Genomic DNA, 19,237 nt, shown 5'->3' on the forward strand with positions numbered 1-19,237 from the left:
ATCTAGTGTGTCGTGACACGCCTACTATCTAGTGTAACATTACACACCTTCTATCTCGTGTACCCTGACATACCTACTATCTAGTGTGTCGTGACAAGCCTACTATCTAGTGTAACATTACACACCTTCTATCTCGTGTATCCTGACACACCTACTATCTAGTGTGTCGTGACACGCCTACTATCTAGTGTAACATTACACACCTTCTATCTCGTGTACCCTGACATACCTACTAGCCAGTGCATCGCGACACGCCTACTATCTACTGTATCATGACACGCCTACTATCTAGTGTATCATGACAGTCCTCCTATCTATTGCATCGTGACACGCCAACTACCTTAGTGTGCCGTGACACCCCTACTTTAGCTAGGGATGCCATGTCACAAACAGTCATGATAGAAAACTTAATGCTTGCACCTGATAGTGAAACATGATCAACAATGTGTTCAAGATATATATAGATATATAGATATATAGATATATATATAACATATGTGGCTATAAATGTGGCTAACAATGTCATCGAGCCGTCGTCACGTATAGTAATTAACTTCTTTTTGTGGTCTAGGGTTCACCTCCAAAAATCGAACTTCCTTAGACTTAAGAAAATAGTTGCCAGAGAAATACGCACACCAGCCGTGAGTTCCTTGCAGGAATACTTTAAAAAATCTTCTTCTGAAAGTACTATCATATGTAAATATGTGTAATAACACTTCATATGACCCATCGTTTCATATTACACACTGACAATGCAAACCCATACGGTGATTGTTTCCACCAGACCCATCCTATTGATTGGAGGAACACCTGTGAACGAATTGCCGCTGTTTGTAAAGAGTAGATTACACACCTGGACACGGGGACGCTGTCAAAGCGGTTTGGTCCGGTGTGTCGGACACAGCACCATGTTCAGCTGAAGCGTCTCGACACTCGGTCACAGCACTGAAACTACCCTTGTTCGCTTGCAGAATGACTTACTGGGTGCTATTGACACGGATGGAGCGTCTCGACACCCGGTCACAGCACTGAAACTACCCTTGTTCGCTTGCAGAATGACTTACTGGGTGCTATTGACACGGATGGAGCGTCTCGACACTCGGTCACAGCACTGAAACTACCCTTGTTCGCTTGCAGAATGACTTACTGGGTGCTATTGACACGGATGGAGCGTCTCGACACTCGGTCACAGCACTGAAACTACCCTTGTTCGCTTGCAGAATGACTTACTGGGTGCTATTGACACGGATGGAGCGTCTGTTTTAGTTTTGATTCACCTATCCGCCGCGTTTGACACTGTAGATCACAAAAAGTCTATACTTAATACCCTAGAGGAGAGGAATGGTGTTGTTGATATTGTACTACAGTGGATCAAATATAATATATCAGACCGACGCCAGTCCGTGTATATGTTACAGTTAAAACGTATAATCAGTTATTATGTATAATACCTGAAATTGTCAGGTACTATGTGTAATAACTCAGCGAATCAGGGTTTACACCTGATGCCTGAAAATTTCATAATAATTTGACATAATAACTGATAGTTTGAACTGTAACATATATTTATGGAACAATTTCAGACAACTTCAATACGGTGTTCCTCAAGGATCGGTCTTAGGTCCCATTCTATTTATGAAATAGACGTCACGACTTGGCGCTATTGCCAGATCATAACGGCCTATGACACCAGATCTACTTGGATTTTCATTAATTCTTAACCTTCATCTCCCATATCTGCCAACGAAGCAATCTCAAACTTAACGAGTGAAATGTAAACAAGGATGCCTGCTCATGTCCCCGAGTCAAAACAATAAGGCGGAATTTCTATTATTTTTGTTCACACACGACAAGGCACAAAGTTCCATCCTTACAACTGGCTATAGATGGCTGTATTATCTGCCCAAGAGACGATGCTCACAATATGGTTGGCATATGTGTCTCTACAATGAGCCTGGAGGAACACATCAACAACATCTGTGAAACTGCTAATTATCAGTTACGAAACATCAGCCTCATCACGACGTATAACAAACAAATCAACTGCAGCATCTGTAACCCAAGCATGTGTGACCCCTAGAGTAGATTATTGCAATGCTTTGCTCTACAGACTTCCAGAATATCTAAGCAAGCACACGAAGGTCCAGAATTCGTCAGCAAGAGTAGTGAGTGAGTGTGGTTTTACGCCGCCTTTAGCAATATTTCCAGCAATACCACGGCGGGGGGGGGGGGGGGGGGGGGGGGGGCACCAGAAATAGGCTTCACACATTGTACCCATGTCGGGAATCGAACCCGGGTCTTCGGCGTGACGAGCGAACGCTTTAACCACTAGGCTACTCGACCGCCCGGCAGCAAGAGTAATCACACGAACTATAAAGTAGAAACACATAACCCCGGTTCTGAAGGAAACGCCAGCAAATCCGTGACAACAGTGACAACATCAACGCCGCTTTGGGCAGTGTTTCACTTATATAGCGGCGTGTCAGCTTAAAATAGAAGGAAGGTGACACAGGTGTTGTATGAGGTTTATGTGTCACTTCGGTGAAATGCGTTGGTGTTGTGAGGAGACATTAAGGGTCATAATTGGAGAGAAGCAGGAATTATAACACGCGATAGCGGATCCTGACACGGCAAAGGGCGCAACTCTGAATGTGGTTTTACAGTTGGGTTAAAGGCAGTGGTTTAAGCCCCCTCGTTAAATAGCGCATGTGCTTGAAAACGGGAAAGTAAAACGCTTTTAAGCCCATGGGCTTAAATTAGAATGAAAAAAATGGTTCGCTTAAATATGGCTAATCTGCAGCAATGTTGCACCTTGGGATTGGTTGGTTGTTTAACCCCGCATTTAGCAATATTCCAGCTATATGACGGCGGTCTGTAAATAATCGAGTCTGGACCAGACAATCCAGTGATTAATATCATGAGCATCGATCCACGCAATTGGGATCAATGACATGCATCAACCAAGCCAGCGAGCCTGACCACCCGATCCCATCTGTCGCCTTTTACGACAAGCATAGTCGCCTTTTACGGCAGGCATGGGTTGCTGAAGACCTATTCTACCCCGGAATCTTCACGGGTCTGCACCTTAGGAACTGGTGGGGGTTTCCACAGTTACAAGACACATTGGACCCCCAACGTTGGTGAAAGTCTGGATACTCAGTGTGACATTTTAAACGCACGTGACAGACACTCATCAATCAATTTTTATTTCAAGTACTGAAAAGGCCATAAGCCTATAGTGCATATACACATACAGTAGCAATGGGTGCAATAGGAATTACATATATCGTAACTAAATATCACATCTATAATGCAGAGGGTCTGGTGTTCGTTGCATGGTATAAATGCATTGGAAGATATTTTGTGACTGTTTCATTTTGAGATGACATGAGGATATAAACTTTGTCTATTCTGGGATTCAGATAAAAATATTTATGCATGTATTCTTTTCTGATATTTGCATACAATGGACAGACTAGCAAAAAATGGTATTCGTCTTCTATCTCTTGGCAAGTACAATATTTACACAATCTGTTTTCCATTGATAATGCTAAATGTCTACCTTTTTTATCAGAAGGTCATGAGAACTACATCTGAAACAGGATAGTGCTGTTCGGAATTTCTTAACATTCATATCCAAAAGATGTTTTTTCAGAAGGAAGGAATGATTTAAAACAGGTGTAATGATTAATTTCTTTGAGCCTTAAATTATATACGAAACAATCTGGTACTGTTACATGTTGCTCTCTCCAAATGTAATCACTACCGCAAGATTGCAGTTTCTTTTTGACACCCGAGGCCCAGTTATTTTTACCTATGCTATCGTAAAGAATCATCATGTTATAGCATTTCTTTGGCAATCTGGTACTTGGCATTTTAAGCAGTTTTATCCAGTATTTTATTATTTTTATGTAACTAAATGCATGCATAGGGTATATGATACAGACACTCGTCACAGCGATATTGGTTGGAGTTACATTTTGTCATTGCAGCTTTGAACGTGTTTTTGACGCATAATGTTCAAGATGAATAAGAAAATCACGTCTTATGTTAAAGTATTTCTCTCTCATTCCACTTGTGAGTATTGTGTCAATAAACTTGGAATGTTCTTTCTTCCTATCATGTTATAGTCCTTTTTCGTTTTTTAGCCCGGGGCTTAGCTTTGGATAAAATCAGTGTTAGTCATTTGAAATAGGCAAAATCCGTAAATAAGCCCTGGGCTTAAAAACGTGCAATTTCAAGCGGGAAATTACAGGCTTCACTGCAAACAGCAGCCATGTGGCAAACTGTACCCATGTGGGGAATAAAACGTAGCTCTCGGTGAGTGTCGAACACTTCAGCATCAAAGCTACCAGTCCAGTTCTTCCAGTAACAATTGTATCAGGCATGAATATATTTTTGATTGACAAAATAGAACATTTCTGTAAATTTCTATGCCATAAATAGACAATTGTAGTAACAATTATCAGCCATCATGAAATTCGGCAGCCATATTTTTTCCACAAATACACATCAATAGTTTCATGCGTGTATCACCAATTTCTGACCGCCTCCGTGGTGTAGTGGATAGAGCGTCTGGCAGGAGAGCATCAGTCTAATGCAAGCTCACATACACGAACGCACGCGTGCACACACACACGCCGCCGTATAGAGGTGCAATAATCTTTAACTTCACCTCATGAACCTTAAGCAATGCCCGACACTTTGGCACTCCATTACCATCAGTTCGTCCAATGCATGTGGTGTTGAGTGCGGAGGCGCAGGTACTTCTCCACAGGCCGTGCCATCTATAACTGGAGGGTCGTCCATCTACCTGTCAGGTTGTCAGAACAGTACAGAATAGTACTTTATTTCGTTCAGACCTCGGATCTCGGCATATGAAGAACAAACAGAGAGAACATAGGCGGACACAGGGAGAGCCGGAAGGTTAAACAGTTTCATGATGATAACGGCAAATGTACAAAGCTTCTTTTAGACAGATATTTTTAAACACTTGAAAAATTCTTTGCCCTTCAACACATTTACATGTATATACAATGACGAACATTGTTTAAAAAATTACTTACAAAATACAATGGCATTCATCACCAACATCTACATATGCTTATTGACCAATAATCACTTATTGGCGTGTTATTTCAGCTTCCTGTTTCAACTGGCACGTGGTGACGGGATGTTCGAAAAAAGGTAGTTGGAGGGCTTGCGGGAAGGGGATAATTAAATATCTAAATATGTCTCAAGCTTATTGTCACTTTTAAAGATACCCCCTCGCCACTCCCCCTCCTCCGCTCGGCGCAGTTAAAGAAGGGGCGGTGTGGTAGTCTACTGGTGAAAGCGTTCGCTCGTCACAACGAAGACCTGGGTTCGATTCCCAACATGGGTACTATGTTTGAAGCCCAATTCTGGCGTCCCACGCCGTGACATTATTGGGATATTGCTAAAGGCGGGGTAAAACCATACTCACTAGCTTTCTCAATAAAATCAGATCTTAGTTCTCGCTACCGCTTAACAAAGATCTAAGGATATCCCATTACGGGTCACGTCAGACGGACCTTGCGCGAACTTTGACCGACCAATGGAATGACCAATCAGAAGGCATCTTTCTCGTGTTTTACGTCACTAATTTCAAATTGGCAACTACACTTCGAAACATATTTTGACAAATTCTCGATTACAAATTTGAAACCTGAACAAAAGAACATTCTGGGATGGCTAATAGATGGTCTAGATTGTATGGATTCAGTCGTTAAACCTGTATCTATCGTTCGGAGTTAAAGTTTTCGAGGTTGCATGATTAGACATCACATTCCGACTGTCACTTTCACAATCTGGTAAGCGATGCTCTGATTGGTCGGATGAAAGGTCGTTCTGACGTGACCCCTAATGGGATGTCCTCAGATCTTTGTTTAGCGGTAGCGAGAACTGAGGTCTGATTTTAATGAGATTGTACTCACTAGTTACTTCAGCCATCATGGCTCCCGATGCTCTTCCATGCTGTGACACATTTGCAGAAACAATGATGAATGGTACGTTATCACGCTGTCGGAAACATTTCAGCTCTCTCCTTGACGGCGCCCTATGTCACGGAACCTATAGACAAGGTGAACTAGTGGTTGATGGCATGAGCACATGTCCCTGTCATCCGTTCACATGTGATAACCACTCGCCGTGGTGTTACAAGCACATGTACACGTGGTGTTGGCGACTTGTTCTGACCCATTGAAGACAGGGGGAAGAGCATTGGGGAACCAGCTTCATACCCGGAATCTCTGAGCGAGTATTTAGAAACTCAGAAACCTCAACACCCATAACATAAGTGCTATTGAAGGTCACACGACAGGTATATGGTTGTCATAAATGAGGTTTAAAGTACACAAGAGGACCATGAAATGGTTCTCCTGATTCTAGGTCATCGGCTGTTCTACAGGTCCGGGGATATTTCAGTATAGAACAATATATGTACTCGCACAGACATTCTGGTATAACGACTGAAAACAGGATGAATCATTTAAAGGGCAAGTTCACACGGAAATGAACCTATTTTTCTTGTACTTTTTCCACATTAAAAGTGTTAACCTAGAAGTGTCGAAGACAAAGATATAAAAATATAACAATTAACTAACACATTTTTTGCATTAAAACGATATATATTTTTCACATTTACCAGGTGTTCTATTTCCATAACAAAAACACCATGGCTTATGCCCCTTGCAATATGACGTCATTGGTGCCAATTAATAAACATTATGACGTCATCATGCTTAGTTAGAGCCGCTTCACGTGATGTAGGTACAGGTGTGTGATTCTAGCGTCTCAGATGCCAGCCAGCATAGTGTTATGCTGAGTCACCACTGCGCCGGAGTGTGTCGTAGGCCATGTTGTTTTACCGCAAACTGGTACTTGATATCTTTTGCGTTGAGAATAGACAGGGACCCAGTTGAATTGGCACCAATTATGTCATAATCTAAGGGGGATAACTCAGGCCTGTTTAGTTCGAAAAACGAAGTCCTCATAACGGCATATCATTTTCACACTATTGTGAGCTTCCTACTTTCACTGTGAAAAAAATGAGTGTATCTTTTCAAACACAGACACTAACTAATTCTAAAATTGCGCTTTGTTTAGAAAAAGAAAGAGAGTGATTTTTGCGTGTACACTTCCCCTTTAACTTCTGCGTGAAATCATACCACAGGGTGATTTGTGAGCATGGATGAACAGTTTATGGCTCTCTACGAAGCAAATATGGAACTAGATTTGACAAGGCTTTCTAATAAATCCGTGTCTCTGTGCGAACCCATGTCGCTGGGTTAATTCATAATGGCGTTGTGAATGTCAGCTTGTGGGGTCATCTATAATTGCATTCAATGCGTTTGCAACGGAATCCTAAATGAAAATTGAAAAAAAGCATAACACGGTAAGACAGGGAACGGCTGTTGTATATCAAATAACTTCATGTACATTGATATTTTCAGCCGAGTGTTTCCTTATCTGCACACTCTTCAAAAAAAGAAAGGCACAGGTTGATTTTTAGTAAATTTATTGTACCTAATAAAGTCGATATACTTAATCTAATATCATAGATACAAATATGAACAAAGGCATTGAAAACAGTTCATTGTCATGTCACATAAGGCCTCAAGGTTGCGCTGAACTCCGTATCTCGTGTGACTATCCCGGGCAGCAATCACGGCCCTGCATCTCCTCGGCCGACTGGATAAATGTAGGAATTCTGTAATGCGGAATTCTGCACCATTCTGATTGTAATGCGTTGGCCAGTCGTGGGAGTGTCTTTGACGTGTTCTGACGTTGACGTACACGTCGATCGAATTCATCCCAGAGGTGTTCGATTGGGTGGAGATCTGGAGATGTCGACGGTCAGGGCAAGTCGTTGATGATGGCTTTATGAAGGTAGTCTACCGTGACTCGAGCTGTGTGCGGTGGAGCGTTGTCCTGTTGAAACAGCTCCCTCTGGCGCTCAATGATTAGAAGAAGGTGAGGTTGAAGAATTTGATTCATGTAGCCATTTGCTGTCAAATGTCCCTGAACCACAGCCAAGTCAAATCTCCTGGTGTAGGATATGCCTGGTGCTGTGGTGGACGTGGTGAACGTTGAAGTGGCGTGCAACAGAAGACCGCGATTCCCCTCTTTGGATACGTCCTATGGCGATGTTCCGATCGGCAGCTCTGAGTCATGTCATTTTCGAACTTGAACAATGTGGACAATTGAATGACAAATTATTGGCTTATGCTTGCCTTTTTATAGCCACAACCACAAGTTACGAATGCCATAACTTTCACGTGCATTTTGCTTTGCTGTTTTCCTCCATGACATTTTTTAACAAGTGTGAAAACAAGGCCGTTTAAGACATTACAAATCGAAAATGGCTGCGTTTTGACGCACTGTTTGTCGAATATCAGACCACCAACATTTTCCAATACCATATATCCAATTTATATACCAGATTTTTTGTGTAGTCAGGATCAACTACATATTGCCTGTGCGTTCCCTTTTTTGAAGAGTGTAAATATCAAACATTATAAGAATACAAATTGTAGTGTGCGAGGCTTATGGCCAAATATAATCTATTTACCATGCACATAGTGTCATTTTTAAAATTGCGAAGTATCTTTAGAAACCGCGCATGAACACAATGTTTGAGTGAATCGCCACAATAGTTAAAAGTTGATAGTTAACTGAGAAGGAAGGTAGCGATGTGTGGAGCTGGAAAGTAACTCCAACTATAGGCGGCCTTATTTGCATATTTACGTAAATTGGTATACTAACGCCCAGATCAATTTAAGATTTTCCGGATCGGTGGGGTTGTCTAGCGTTTTAAGAGTTCGCTCGCTACGCCGAAGATCCGGGTTCGATTCCCAACACGGGTACAATGAGTGAAGATCATATCTGGTGTTCTCCCGTCCTGATATTGCTGAAATATTACTAAAAGCGGCGTAAAACCACTCTAGCTCTTCAGAGAATACACAGACAAACTGAGAATAATCCTTGAACCCATGCAGTTGTGAAGAAATCTGAAGTTGGAAATATCGAATAGGAGCTTCAATAATAAACTGCAAGGTTAAAGAATGCAAAAGAACACCCAGGCATATTTCTCTTTATAAAGAGTAAGCGTTGGTGCATATTACCTGAGGGAGAAATACTTGGGAGCAGGTTTGGACACATCCCCTCGGGCAATTTAGACATGTATAGAGGTGGTAAAATAATTACGTATATAGCCGAACCTCAATCACTGTCTCTGTGGGGAAATTGTTTATTAGGCAAACCGGGACGTCGCAGATTTCTGTTTGATATGACATTTAATAACTGTCACGTGACACTTAAGTCTCGGCTTGAAGAATAAAAAGCAGAAAATGTATTGGTGACGTGTCTGTGTGATATTGCTTCCAAATTAATATGAATCCAGAGCAAACATGAGTAACACGTGTTGCAGTTATGTTTATTTATTAACTCTTATCTTGTAACGCTTGCTTTCACTTGTTGATAGGTAAAGAATACATGATGTAGGTAGGAACTAATCAAATGGAATTAAACATCTACACGTCGTTTGGGAGAGTGGATTATAATCAATGTTCGAATCGGCATTATTTCAGCCATATGGCGACAGGTCGATTAGGTGCATGTAGATTATATACTGAGGCTTTGTGGAAGCGCAATCGTAACAATGGAAAAAGTGATATTTCTGAATGCTAAAAGTTTTCCTAGTTGTTAAAAGACTCACTAATCGTTTTTCAGCTTCATAACGTCATGAGAAAATATTTCACTTATCATCATCATCATCATCATCATCATCATCATCATCATCATCATCATCATTATTATTATCATCATCATCATCATCATCATCATCATCATTATTATTGATGTTATTATCATCATCATCATCATCATCATCATCATTATTATTGATGTTATTAATATTATTATCATCATTATCATCATTATTATTATTATTATTCACAACTGTCCCGCCACCCAATTCGAGAAAGGTCGTGATTTCTTTGTTTGGCTTTTGTTTAACGAATTATCCCAGCTATATGACGGCGGTATGTAAATAATCGAGCCTTGCATGACCAGACAAGCCAGTGATTGATATCATGAACAACGACCCACGCCGTCGGGGGACGGTAACGCGCACTAGACTAAGTCACCGCGCATGACCACCCGATCCATTTGGTTTCCTCTTACGACCGGCATAGGGTGCTTTCGGGCAATTCTAATCCCCTAATTCCCACGTGGTTGCAAGGTCGCGGGACATATAGATTGATAGGCAGATAAGGCAAATGACGTGACGTTACAACGTAACACAATTATCAGTTATATCTTCCTCTAGTGGTCCGACCGGGAAGTGTAGTCTCAGTGAGATATTTTCCCTAGTTTCTATATTTAAATATAAATCGGTGAATAACATGGAGCCCTTTAATGGCATGTAGCTCACCTGAATCGTTCATATAAACTACCGGGCTACAAAATACACCCATGTTTGACGCTGGCTATATATATGTGGTATGCATGGGCGGATACAGAGGGGGGTGGGGGGTGGGGGGTGGTGTGTGTGTGTGTGGGGGGGGGGGGGGGGGGGGGGGGGTATGGGTGTGGGTGTGTGTGCACACACACCCTTTTTATTTCGAAAAAATTCTTTATTTCTGTATAAATTACCACCAAAGACAATAAATAGATCTTAATTGTGCACACATACCCACCCCCTCCTTTTCAAAAAAGCTGTATCCGCCCATTGTATGGTAATGCATTTGATACGGGTATCATATGGCTCTAAACAAGAGCTGATAATGCCAGAACGAGGCTTACATTATCGTGCTTTATATGTAGCGTAACGTCAGTTTCCCTTTGCTTGAATAATTATATTCTTTTAATTAATGGTATGTCGTTGATTTGTTTTTAAGTTAATGCATTAAGTCGTGTAATCTTAGACAACAAATATCCAGCAAGAAATCTATACACAGTTTACGCCAAGACGTTAAAAACACGAAACGATAATCCGCCTCAGTTATCACGTGATCGATCACGTGCCAGTGTTTGCTCAAAATGGCGGAGGGGGGTGTTAGGCGGAAGTGACGGATTTACAAATACAATCTCGTCAATCTCATACCAAACTCCGCCAGCCCTCTCCAACTCCTTGTGGTTTGACACTGTTACAGGTGACAGTAGTGGGGTCATTCTGCCATACACAGACGACATATCAGACGACGACTTGTTAGATTCAGGTCAACGCGACCCCTATTTGACACCTGGTCTTTCACCGACTGCAGATTGCAGATCTATGAAAAATGTCAACATGCCTGGCCCAGACCAACGTAGGAGATCGAACTGTTCCATTACCGTGGAAACTTCAGTGTTGGAGGGCAGCAATGGGCGACCGGTTGGAATCCTGCCAGATGTGCAGGTGATCGGCAAACACGACCACGGTAGTTTATCTCAAACTGCAGCTCTAGTGACAGACGCCGCTGCTTTCGCTGGCAACAGAAATAGACTCGGCCAAACGGCTGTCAGTGAGCATGGAGTGTCTGTGAGGGACAGTCAGTATCCTCATCCCCAACATCGGAGTACACATTGTCACATGGGACCTGCTGGGAGCAGTGATAAGTTGGCCCGGAATCAACTTATTACGGTTGTTGTGCTATGTCTGTTGTTTATGGCTGGAGAGGCGATAGGTAAGTTAGCTGACTTTTTTCTACCTACTTTAATAAAATAGATAATTTCCATTTTAGGCTTAAAAATGGTTTCTTTAAAGTAAAGAAAACATCATATCGGTGTCATTTACATGTTCAATTGTATAAATGATCAGCATAAACAATTTGTGAAGATAGTAAACAGAATTGAACTTATTTATTTAAGTTTATACGAACATGAGTTTCCTTTATCGTGAACATGATGAGTGAGTGAACGATTATATCACAGTAAGTCATCTGGATTTTTTAAATAAAGCCTAAAGTGATGCGGGTTGCAGATGTAGCAGGTTGTGGAGTCCACAGATGACATCTTTACCTTGTCGTCTTGCACAACATGCTGGAGTTATTTTTTTCCTTGGTTAAGTGGTTATGTGGACAAGGCGTCCAACCTCAGATCAGAAGGTTTGTGGCTCTGAACCTATCACAGGAATCGGAAAATGTATGGCTGCTACACATAGAACAAGAAATTATCACTTTGATGGTACTGTGACTTAAAGTCATTGTCAGCATCAAGCTGAGCAATTCAAGTTATGAGTGAGTCGAGGTTAGCCATGGTTAGCATAGCTGTGAACAGGTGAACCTGTACGCATGATGAATAACCATTTGCACAATTTGATTACAACAATTAAGACATCAACATTAACTAATATCTATGGACATGATGGAACATTTTGGTATATTCTCACAAATATTGGGGTACTAGTCAAAACAGACCAGCTGATTTGGTCATAACGGCCCATTTTTCTGGTCCAAAACAGACTAGTGAAATATCAGATTGAAACCAACAAGACCAAAGACCCTATCTTTAGTTATATAATGGATAAAAACCTACATTTGTCAATTGGGGCCAGCTGCTAACTTGAATATTTATTGTAACTGTTGTCTCTTAAGAAAACTTCTCAACAGCATGCAAAGCCTCAACTGGTTTACATGTCTCGAATGAAAAAGACTGATCAATTAGGAATGCATTTCTTGATTTGTAATATTCTGTCCTTATCAATACTTCTCAAGAATAAATATTTAAAGTAAGGTCACACTTTCTTTTACGAGAAAGTACCTGTCGGTACATGGGGATAAAATGCAATTAATTTTTTTCCATTTTTTTATCAATTCAGGTCAGCATGGGTCAGGTGGTTTAAAAAAATAAAAATGGTTTAAAGTGGGATTAGAGCCTGCAACACAGCTGTTTATATCTTTAAGCAATGCAAACCTAACAAATCATGCAGGAATACTGTTGTGCATCTGTGCATCCTGTCAATTTCAGGGACAAAAATAAAATTGATTCTGACTCCCATGTTTAATACATGTCAACTTCAGTGGGTCATTTAGAAAATATCAGTTTTACTGTGAGATAAAAGAAAGAGAGCAGCTTCTAATTTTTTATTTTTTTTCAAAAGTTAGTTGGCAGACCAATAAAGAAAGTAAAAAAAACAAGTGGCTCAATTGAAGAGAAGATTACCATTTCTATTATTGAAATTAATTAATAATTGACACATTTCAGTGTTCCTTATAAGCTTGTTTGTGAGTGAATATGCTCATTACTTGGAATCCACACACTAAGTACTCCGACACAAAATGGTGTGATGTGTTGATTGATTGCTGATGAGAAGAGTACACCAGTGACTGAAGAACTGATGAAAAGTAGAGGACATGGGACATGAAGAACATGGTCCTAGTAGTTGTGTATTAAAAAAAATATACTAGTACATAGTATATGCCAAATATACAATACTTAATTTATTAAGAATGTAAAATAATATGTATGATTGAGAAAGTGCATGTATGAATGTTTAAGTGTGTGGAAGTATACCACAAATTCATGTATGTTTGTGTATTTATGTATGTGTGAGTGTATATCACTTAAGTAGAAAGTGGTAAATGTCTGAGACCTGCATCACTTTGGGCCTTCCTCCCATATAACTGGAATACTGTTCAAAACAGCAATAAACCCAACTCACTTAGTTAAAAGGATCATGACTACATAATAAGTATAACGCTTAGCAACTTGTTTTAGTTTTCGATCTGATATTTGACGGGTCTATTTGAGCTAACATTTTGCCGTTATGACCAATTCGACTGCCCAGTCTTGGCTAACTTAGGGCAATATGACCAAATCTACAGATATCCAAATATACTCAGCACATGAACACTCATTATACCCCCGTTTACAAAGTAAATCGGGGAAATATAGCGTTCCGTCTGTCCGAGCTTTTGTACGGCCCATAACTTTTTAAACATGCACCCTAGCTTTACAAAACTCACTACACACATTTACCACATTGAGTACTTGTGCCCTTTTCTAGTTTGAAGATTCTGAACTTTTAATTTTTGCTGTTTCCATGGAAACATTAAGAAACTTGAACTTTTAGGTGGGTGTTTTGTACGGCCTATATCTTTTTAACTATGCACCCTAGCTTTACCAAACTTGCTACACACATTTAACACAATGAGTACTTGTGCCTTTTGCTAGTTTGAAGATTCTGAATTTTTTTATTTTTGCCGTTTCCATGGAAACATTAGAAACTTAAACTTTTAGGGTGGGTGTTTTGTAGGGCCAATATCTTTTTAACCTTTGTTAACCATGCACCCTAGCTTCATCAAGCTTGCTACACACATTTACCACAATGAGTACCTGTGCCTTTTGCTAGTTTGAAGATTGTGAATTTTTTAGTTTTTGCCGTCTCAATGAACACATTAAGAAATTTAAACTTTTAGGGTGGGTGTTTTGTACTATCTTTTTAACTATGCATCCTAGCTTCATCAAGCTTGCTACACACATTTACCACAATGAGTACTTGTGCCTTTTGCTAGTATGTGTTCTGAATTTTTTTATTTTTGCCATTTCCATGGAATCATGGTGAAACATAAATTTTGGGTAGAGTTTTTGTACGATCCATGTTTACAATATTATGTATCCTAGCTTCAGCAAACTTGCTACATTAACCACTATGATTGTTTTTTATCTTTTATAAGATATTCTGAAAGTTTTCTCTTTTGCTGTTTTCATGGAAACATGACGGAATTTAGAAATTTTGATGACTGGTTTTGTATAGCTCATGGGTTACAAAGGAAAGGGCAGTTCCTCTGACTTAAAGCAACATGTATATTTCATTAATTAACAAACTATTTACTATTTGTTGACCAGCAGGGATAACGGGGATATTCTTTCTTGTATGGTTATGCCAGGTTTCTCTACCTTGTTTAAAAACATGTACTCCAAGTGCTACATCGATAAGTGAATAATCTTCTCCCGGGCTGTTGCCGTATCTATTTTCATAAAAAATACCATTGATCGATATGATAAAAACCATTGAAAGGACATATCTGATCTGAATAGCAGGGTTAGAAACTAACAGTTTTTGTCCACTAGTCCTTATAATGCTAACATATAGCAAAACTCTTAAAATGGGCCAATTTCTACTAGTCCTTAGGATACCATTACTATTGGGCAGTTTGGTAAGGACTATAAGACTAGTGCCAATTTCTAAAGCTGAATAGGAACACAAGTATCAAATGATGGTACATGTCCTCTTGTTTCAAGCATTATGAGGTGCATTATCTGTAAAAAGAATCTCTATTCCCATTAGCCATGGTAACCATGTACTCAAGCATGCTAAGCTGAGACATTTCTGTCAGATCTGTTTTGTCGTTCTGGACATACATCTCAGCGTAGTAGATATTATTCATGATGTTCAGGAGATGCTGTTAGCATTAACATGAGTAACAGTGGTTAGGAATAATATATGCACAAGAAAATGTCAGTGAAATTGGAATGTGGAATACTGTTGCTGATCTATATCTGTTTATGCCGGGGCAGTTGGGTAACCTCGTGGCTAAAGCATTCGCTTGTCAAAGCAAAGACCTGGGTTCAATTCCCCACATGGGTACAATGTGCGAAGGCCATTTTTGGTGTTCCCCGCTGTGATATTGCTGGAATATTGCTAAAAGCGGCATAAAACCATACTCACTCAGCTATCGACAAGAATGAGATGGAATTTAAACAAATTATCAATACATCACGTTTATAAAGAACAGCATTGACTGCACCAGCTGTGCATGCTGTCAAGGATTTATTGAAGATTCTAAACTATTAGCGCCCTTGGCAGCCAAAGTGGGAAAAATAGATAAATTTTAAAAGTTTTTATTTTCCTATATTCTGAGGTATTTTAACAATGAATGTTAACATTGCATTCCATGCGGTATGCAATAATGTTAAGCTAAGCATTAAAAACCTCTTCCTCTTTCATGGTCCTGTTATCAATGAAATACAAGTCACCTTACATAGCCATAACAGTGGTTAGAAATAAAACACTCACTCACTCACTCACTCACTCACTCACTCACTCACTCACTCACTCACTCACTCTCTCACTCTCTCTCTCACTCACTCACTCACTCACTCTCACTCACTGTCTATGCCCTGTATGGCTCATTAGACATCCACTTGCTTTTCACAGTTTGTGTTCCCCTTGCCAATTGTTTTGTAGATTTTCAATGACTTGAACTTTGGACCTTGCCATATTTCCTGCAAATGCTCTACTTACCATTTTTATATTAGGGTGACAGTTGGAACATAAAGTTGCCTGTTGTCAGGTTTCTGTTTTGCTTCCGGTCAATAAAACTGACAAAAAACATGCAGCATGTAATTAGGTTTTTGTACCAGCATATAAACAGACTGTAAGGATAGAACTTTTTTTAAACAATTTGGAATTGTTTTTGTTTTTTCTGAGTCCCTGTTACAGATAGACCAGACACCCTAGTGCCTATCCCAAGTAAGAAAAGATATACAGACAATTTTAGAAAACACAATCAAGGTTATTAGATGAGTTTTAAAATCTATTGCTATGCATGTTAATACTAACAGTATTTGGGCGGTCAGGTAGCCTAGTGGTTAAAGCATTCGCTCGTCAAGCCGAAGACCCTGGTTCGATTCCCAACATGGGTACAATGTGTGAAGCACATTTCTGGTGTCCCCCACCGTGATATTGCTGGAATATTGCTAATAGCGATGTAAAACCATACTTACTCACTCACTTAAACACTATGGTTGATATAAGAGGTATTGATATTATGGGCTCTGATTAATTATTACAAACTGGACATTGACGTAGATAATAGACACTCATCCATTCTCACTGCTACTCACTTTCTGTACTAAGCCATAAAATATAACGACATAAAAATGTCAATTTAAGTAAGCAAGAACTATGTACATATTATGTCAAGATCACTGAAATATATTTGTTTGTTTACCAACTAGAATACTATTAGGTCTTTGAAAGGCATTTAGAAGTGATACACATAAGGAAGAGAATATGTGGATGTCTGAAGTACAACTGCTTGTTAAAGAAAGGTCACGGTGAAAAGACATTTACTTAGTTCGAAGATGGATCAATAGTATTATTGGATTATATGGATGTCAACTTCTTTATTATGGGGAACACAACATTTCGGAGTATATGCTTACTCCTTCATCAGAGTGAATTTACCTGATGAAGGAGTAGGCATATACTCCGAAACGTTGGACAGTTTATTCCCTTCTGTTTCATGGAGATTGATAATGCCTTTTTTATATTTTTCTGTTTCTGAATCCCCAATTAGATTTTTTGTGTCATTCATTCTGTACAGTATACATGTTCAGCATGTGTGTGTGTTCCATGTTTCCCTAGGGCTCCATGCTTGCCGTAAAAGGTGACTATGCTTGTCGTAAAAGGCAACTAACGGGATCGGGTAGTCAGGCTCGCTGACTTGGTTGATGCATGTCATCGGTCCCAATTGCGTGAATCGATGCTCATGATGTCAATCACTGGATTGTCTGGTCCAGACTCGATTATTTACAGACCGCCGTCATATAGCTGGAATATTGCTGAGTGCAGCGTTAAACACCAAACAAACCAATGAACCCTAGGGCTCCAGATAAAGTTTGAGCCTGTGAATATTTGCTCCCAAGTTATCTTTCACATTTGGTATTAATAGTTTTCTTTGGGCATTCAATATATATTTACTGCCTTGCATCAAGTCTATTTGGTATTTTACTCCCAAAGTGTAGACAATTTTGGAAAATAATAATTCTGCGTAAAATGCTGTTTCGGGTTACTTCTAATTTGCTTCTGTTTGTTTGCAGCTCGTAGTGTGTAACATGTTGCATAAACATCAATATAAATCTGATTAAGAAATAAACAACGGGGGGAGTTGTTTATCGTATAATTTTAACACTTCAGGGAGAATAAACCATGAGGTGCGCAGTCCCGAATGGTTTATTCTCCCTGCAGTGTTTTATTGTACGATAAACAATGACCACGAGCGTTTATTTCTTATATGAGATATCAGCATTATGTACAACCTCATAAGGGATGTTGCAGAGTTAAGAATGTTAAGCCCAGTGGTTAAAGCGTTTGCTCATCACACTGACAACAGGGTTTGATTCCACACATGGGTACAATGTGTGAAGTCCATTTCTGGTGTCCCCTGCCCTGATGATGCTAGAATATTGCTAAAAGCGGCATAAAACCATACTCACTCAGTCACTCAGCCATCGACAAGAATAAGATGGAATTTAAACAAATTATCAATACATCAAGTTTAAATAGAACAGCACTGACTGCACCAGCTGTGCATGCTGTCAAGGATTTATTGAAGATTCTAAACTATTAGCGCCCTTGGCAGCCAAAGTGGGAAAAATAGATAAATTTTAAAAGTTTTTATTTTCCTATATTCTGAGGTATTTTAACAATTAATGTTAACATTGCATTCCATGCAATATGCAATAATGTTAAGCTAAGCATTAAAAGCCACTTTCTCTTTCATGGTCCTGTATCAATGATATACAACTCACCTTACAAAGTCATAACAGTGGTTATAAATAAAACACATGATTCTGACGAATACGGAAATTTTAATTCCAATTTGCATGATTTGAGAATTGTTGCTGACATTTGCTGCAGACTTATGGCTGCATATCAGACTCTATTAAGGTTCAAGTAAATCCCTGGCCATGGCTATTGTGGTAAACATATGTAAGTATATATATAAGTTATTATCCCCTGCCACGAAGTGTATAACTCCTTCTGTCTGATTTTCTCAAAAACTTTTTAAATCAGAGAAATGAAATTTTTCCGCACTGATTTTACTGGCCGGGACCCCCACTGAGTTTGAAAATTGGTGTCGCATGTTCATTGCCCTTGTCCATGGTCTTCAACTTCATGCATACTAGATGAAATGGAGACACGTTTTCTCAGAAACTACTGAAGTTGCATGACTGAAAATTTGCATGCTTATCTAAGGGATAATTGTCAAGACTGAGTTTGAAAATTGGTCCTCATAAATTATCTTTTGACAGAGTTACAGCACTTGATCCATGTCATTTTTACTTGGTGCATTGTGTCTGCAATGTGGACAAGTTTTCTAAGAAACTAGAAGTCTAAGAGATACTTATCAAGACTGAGTTACTTTTTCAAGAGAAGGGGCCTTTTGTGTGTATCATTTTAACATTTAATCATTTTTACTGATGACACAAAATGTCCCAAGTACTT

The 19,237-nt window shown here is 39.6% G+C and overlaps 1 protein-coding gene across 1 annotated transcript in view; it reads left to right on the forward strand.

Moving 5' to 3' along the window:
- Positions 1-5,971: 5,971 nt before the first annotated feature.
- The window catches only part of LOC139465525 (proton-coupled zinc antiporter SLC30A2-like), a 42,692-nt gene continuing 29,426 nt past the window's right edge, over positions 5,972-19,237 (forward strand). Inside the window, exons 1-2 of the mRNA XM_071247245.1 lie at positions 5,972-6,026; positions 10,980-11,687. Of these exons, the coding sequence (XP_071103346.1) occupies positions 5,972-6,026; positions 10,980-11,687 (763 nt within the window). The remainder of the gene's footprint in view (positions 6,027-10,979; positions 11,688-19,237) is intronic.

The sequence above is a fragment of the Haliotis cracherodii genome, unplaced genomic scaffold (genome assembly GCF_022045235.1).
Source record: "Haliotis cracherodii isolate W230 unplaced genomic scaffold, xgHalCrac1.p SCAF_18, whole genome shotgun sequence".
Classification (NCBI taxonomy): domain Eukaryota; kingdom Metazoa; phylum Mollusca; class Gastropoda; order Lepetellida; family Haliotidae; genus Haliotis; species Haliotis cracherodii.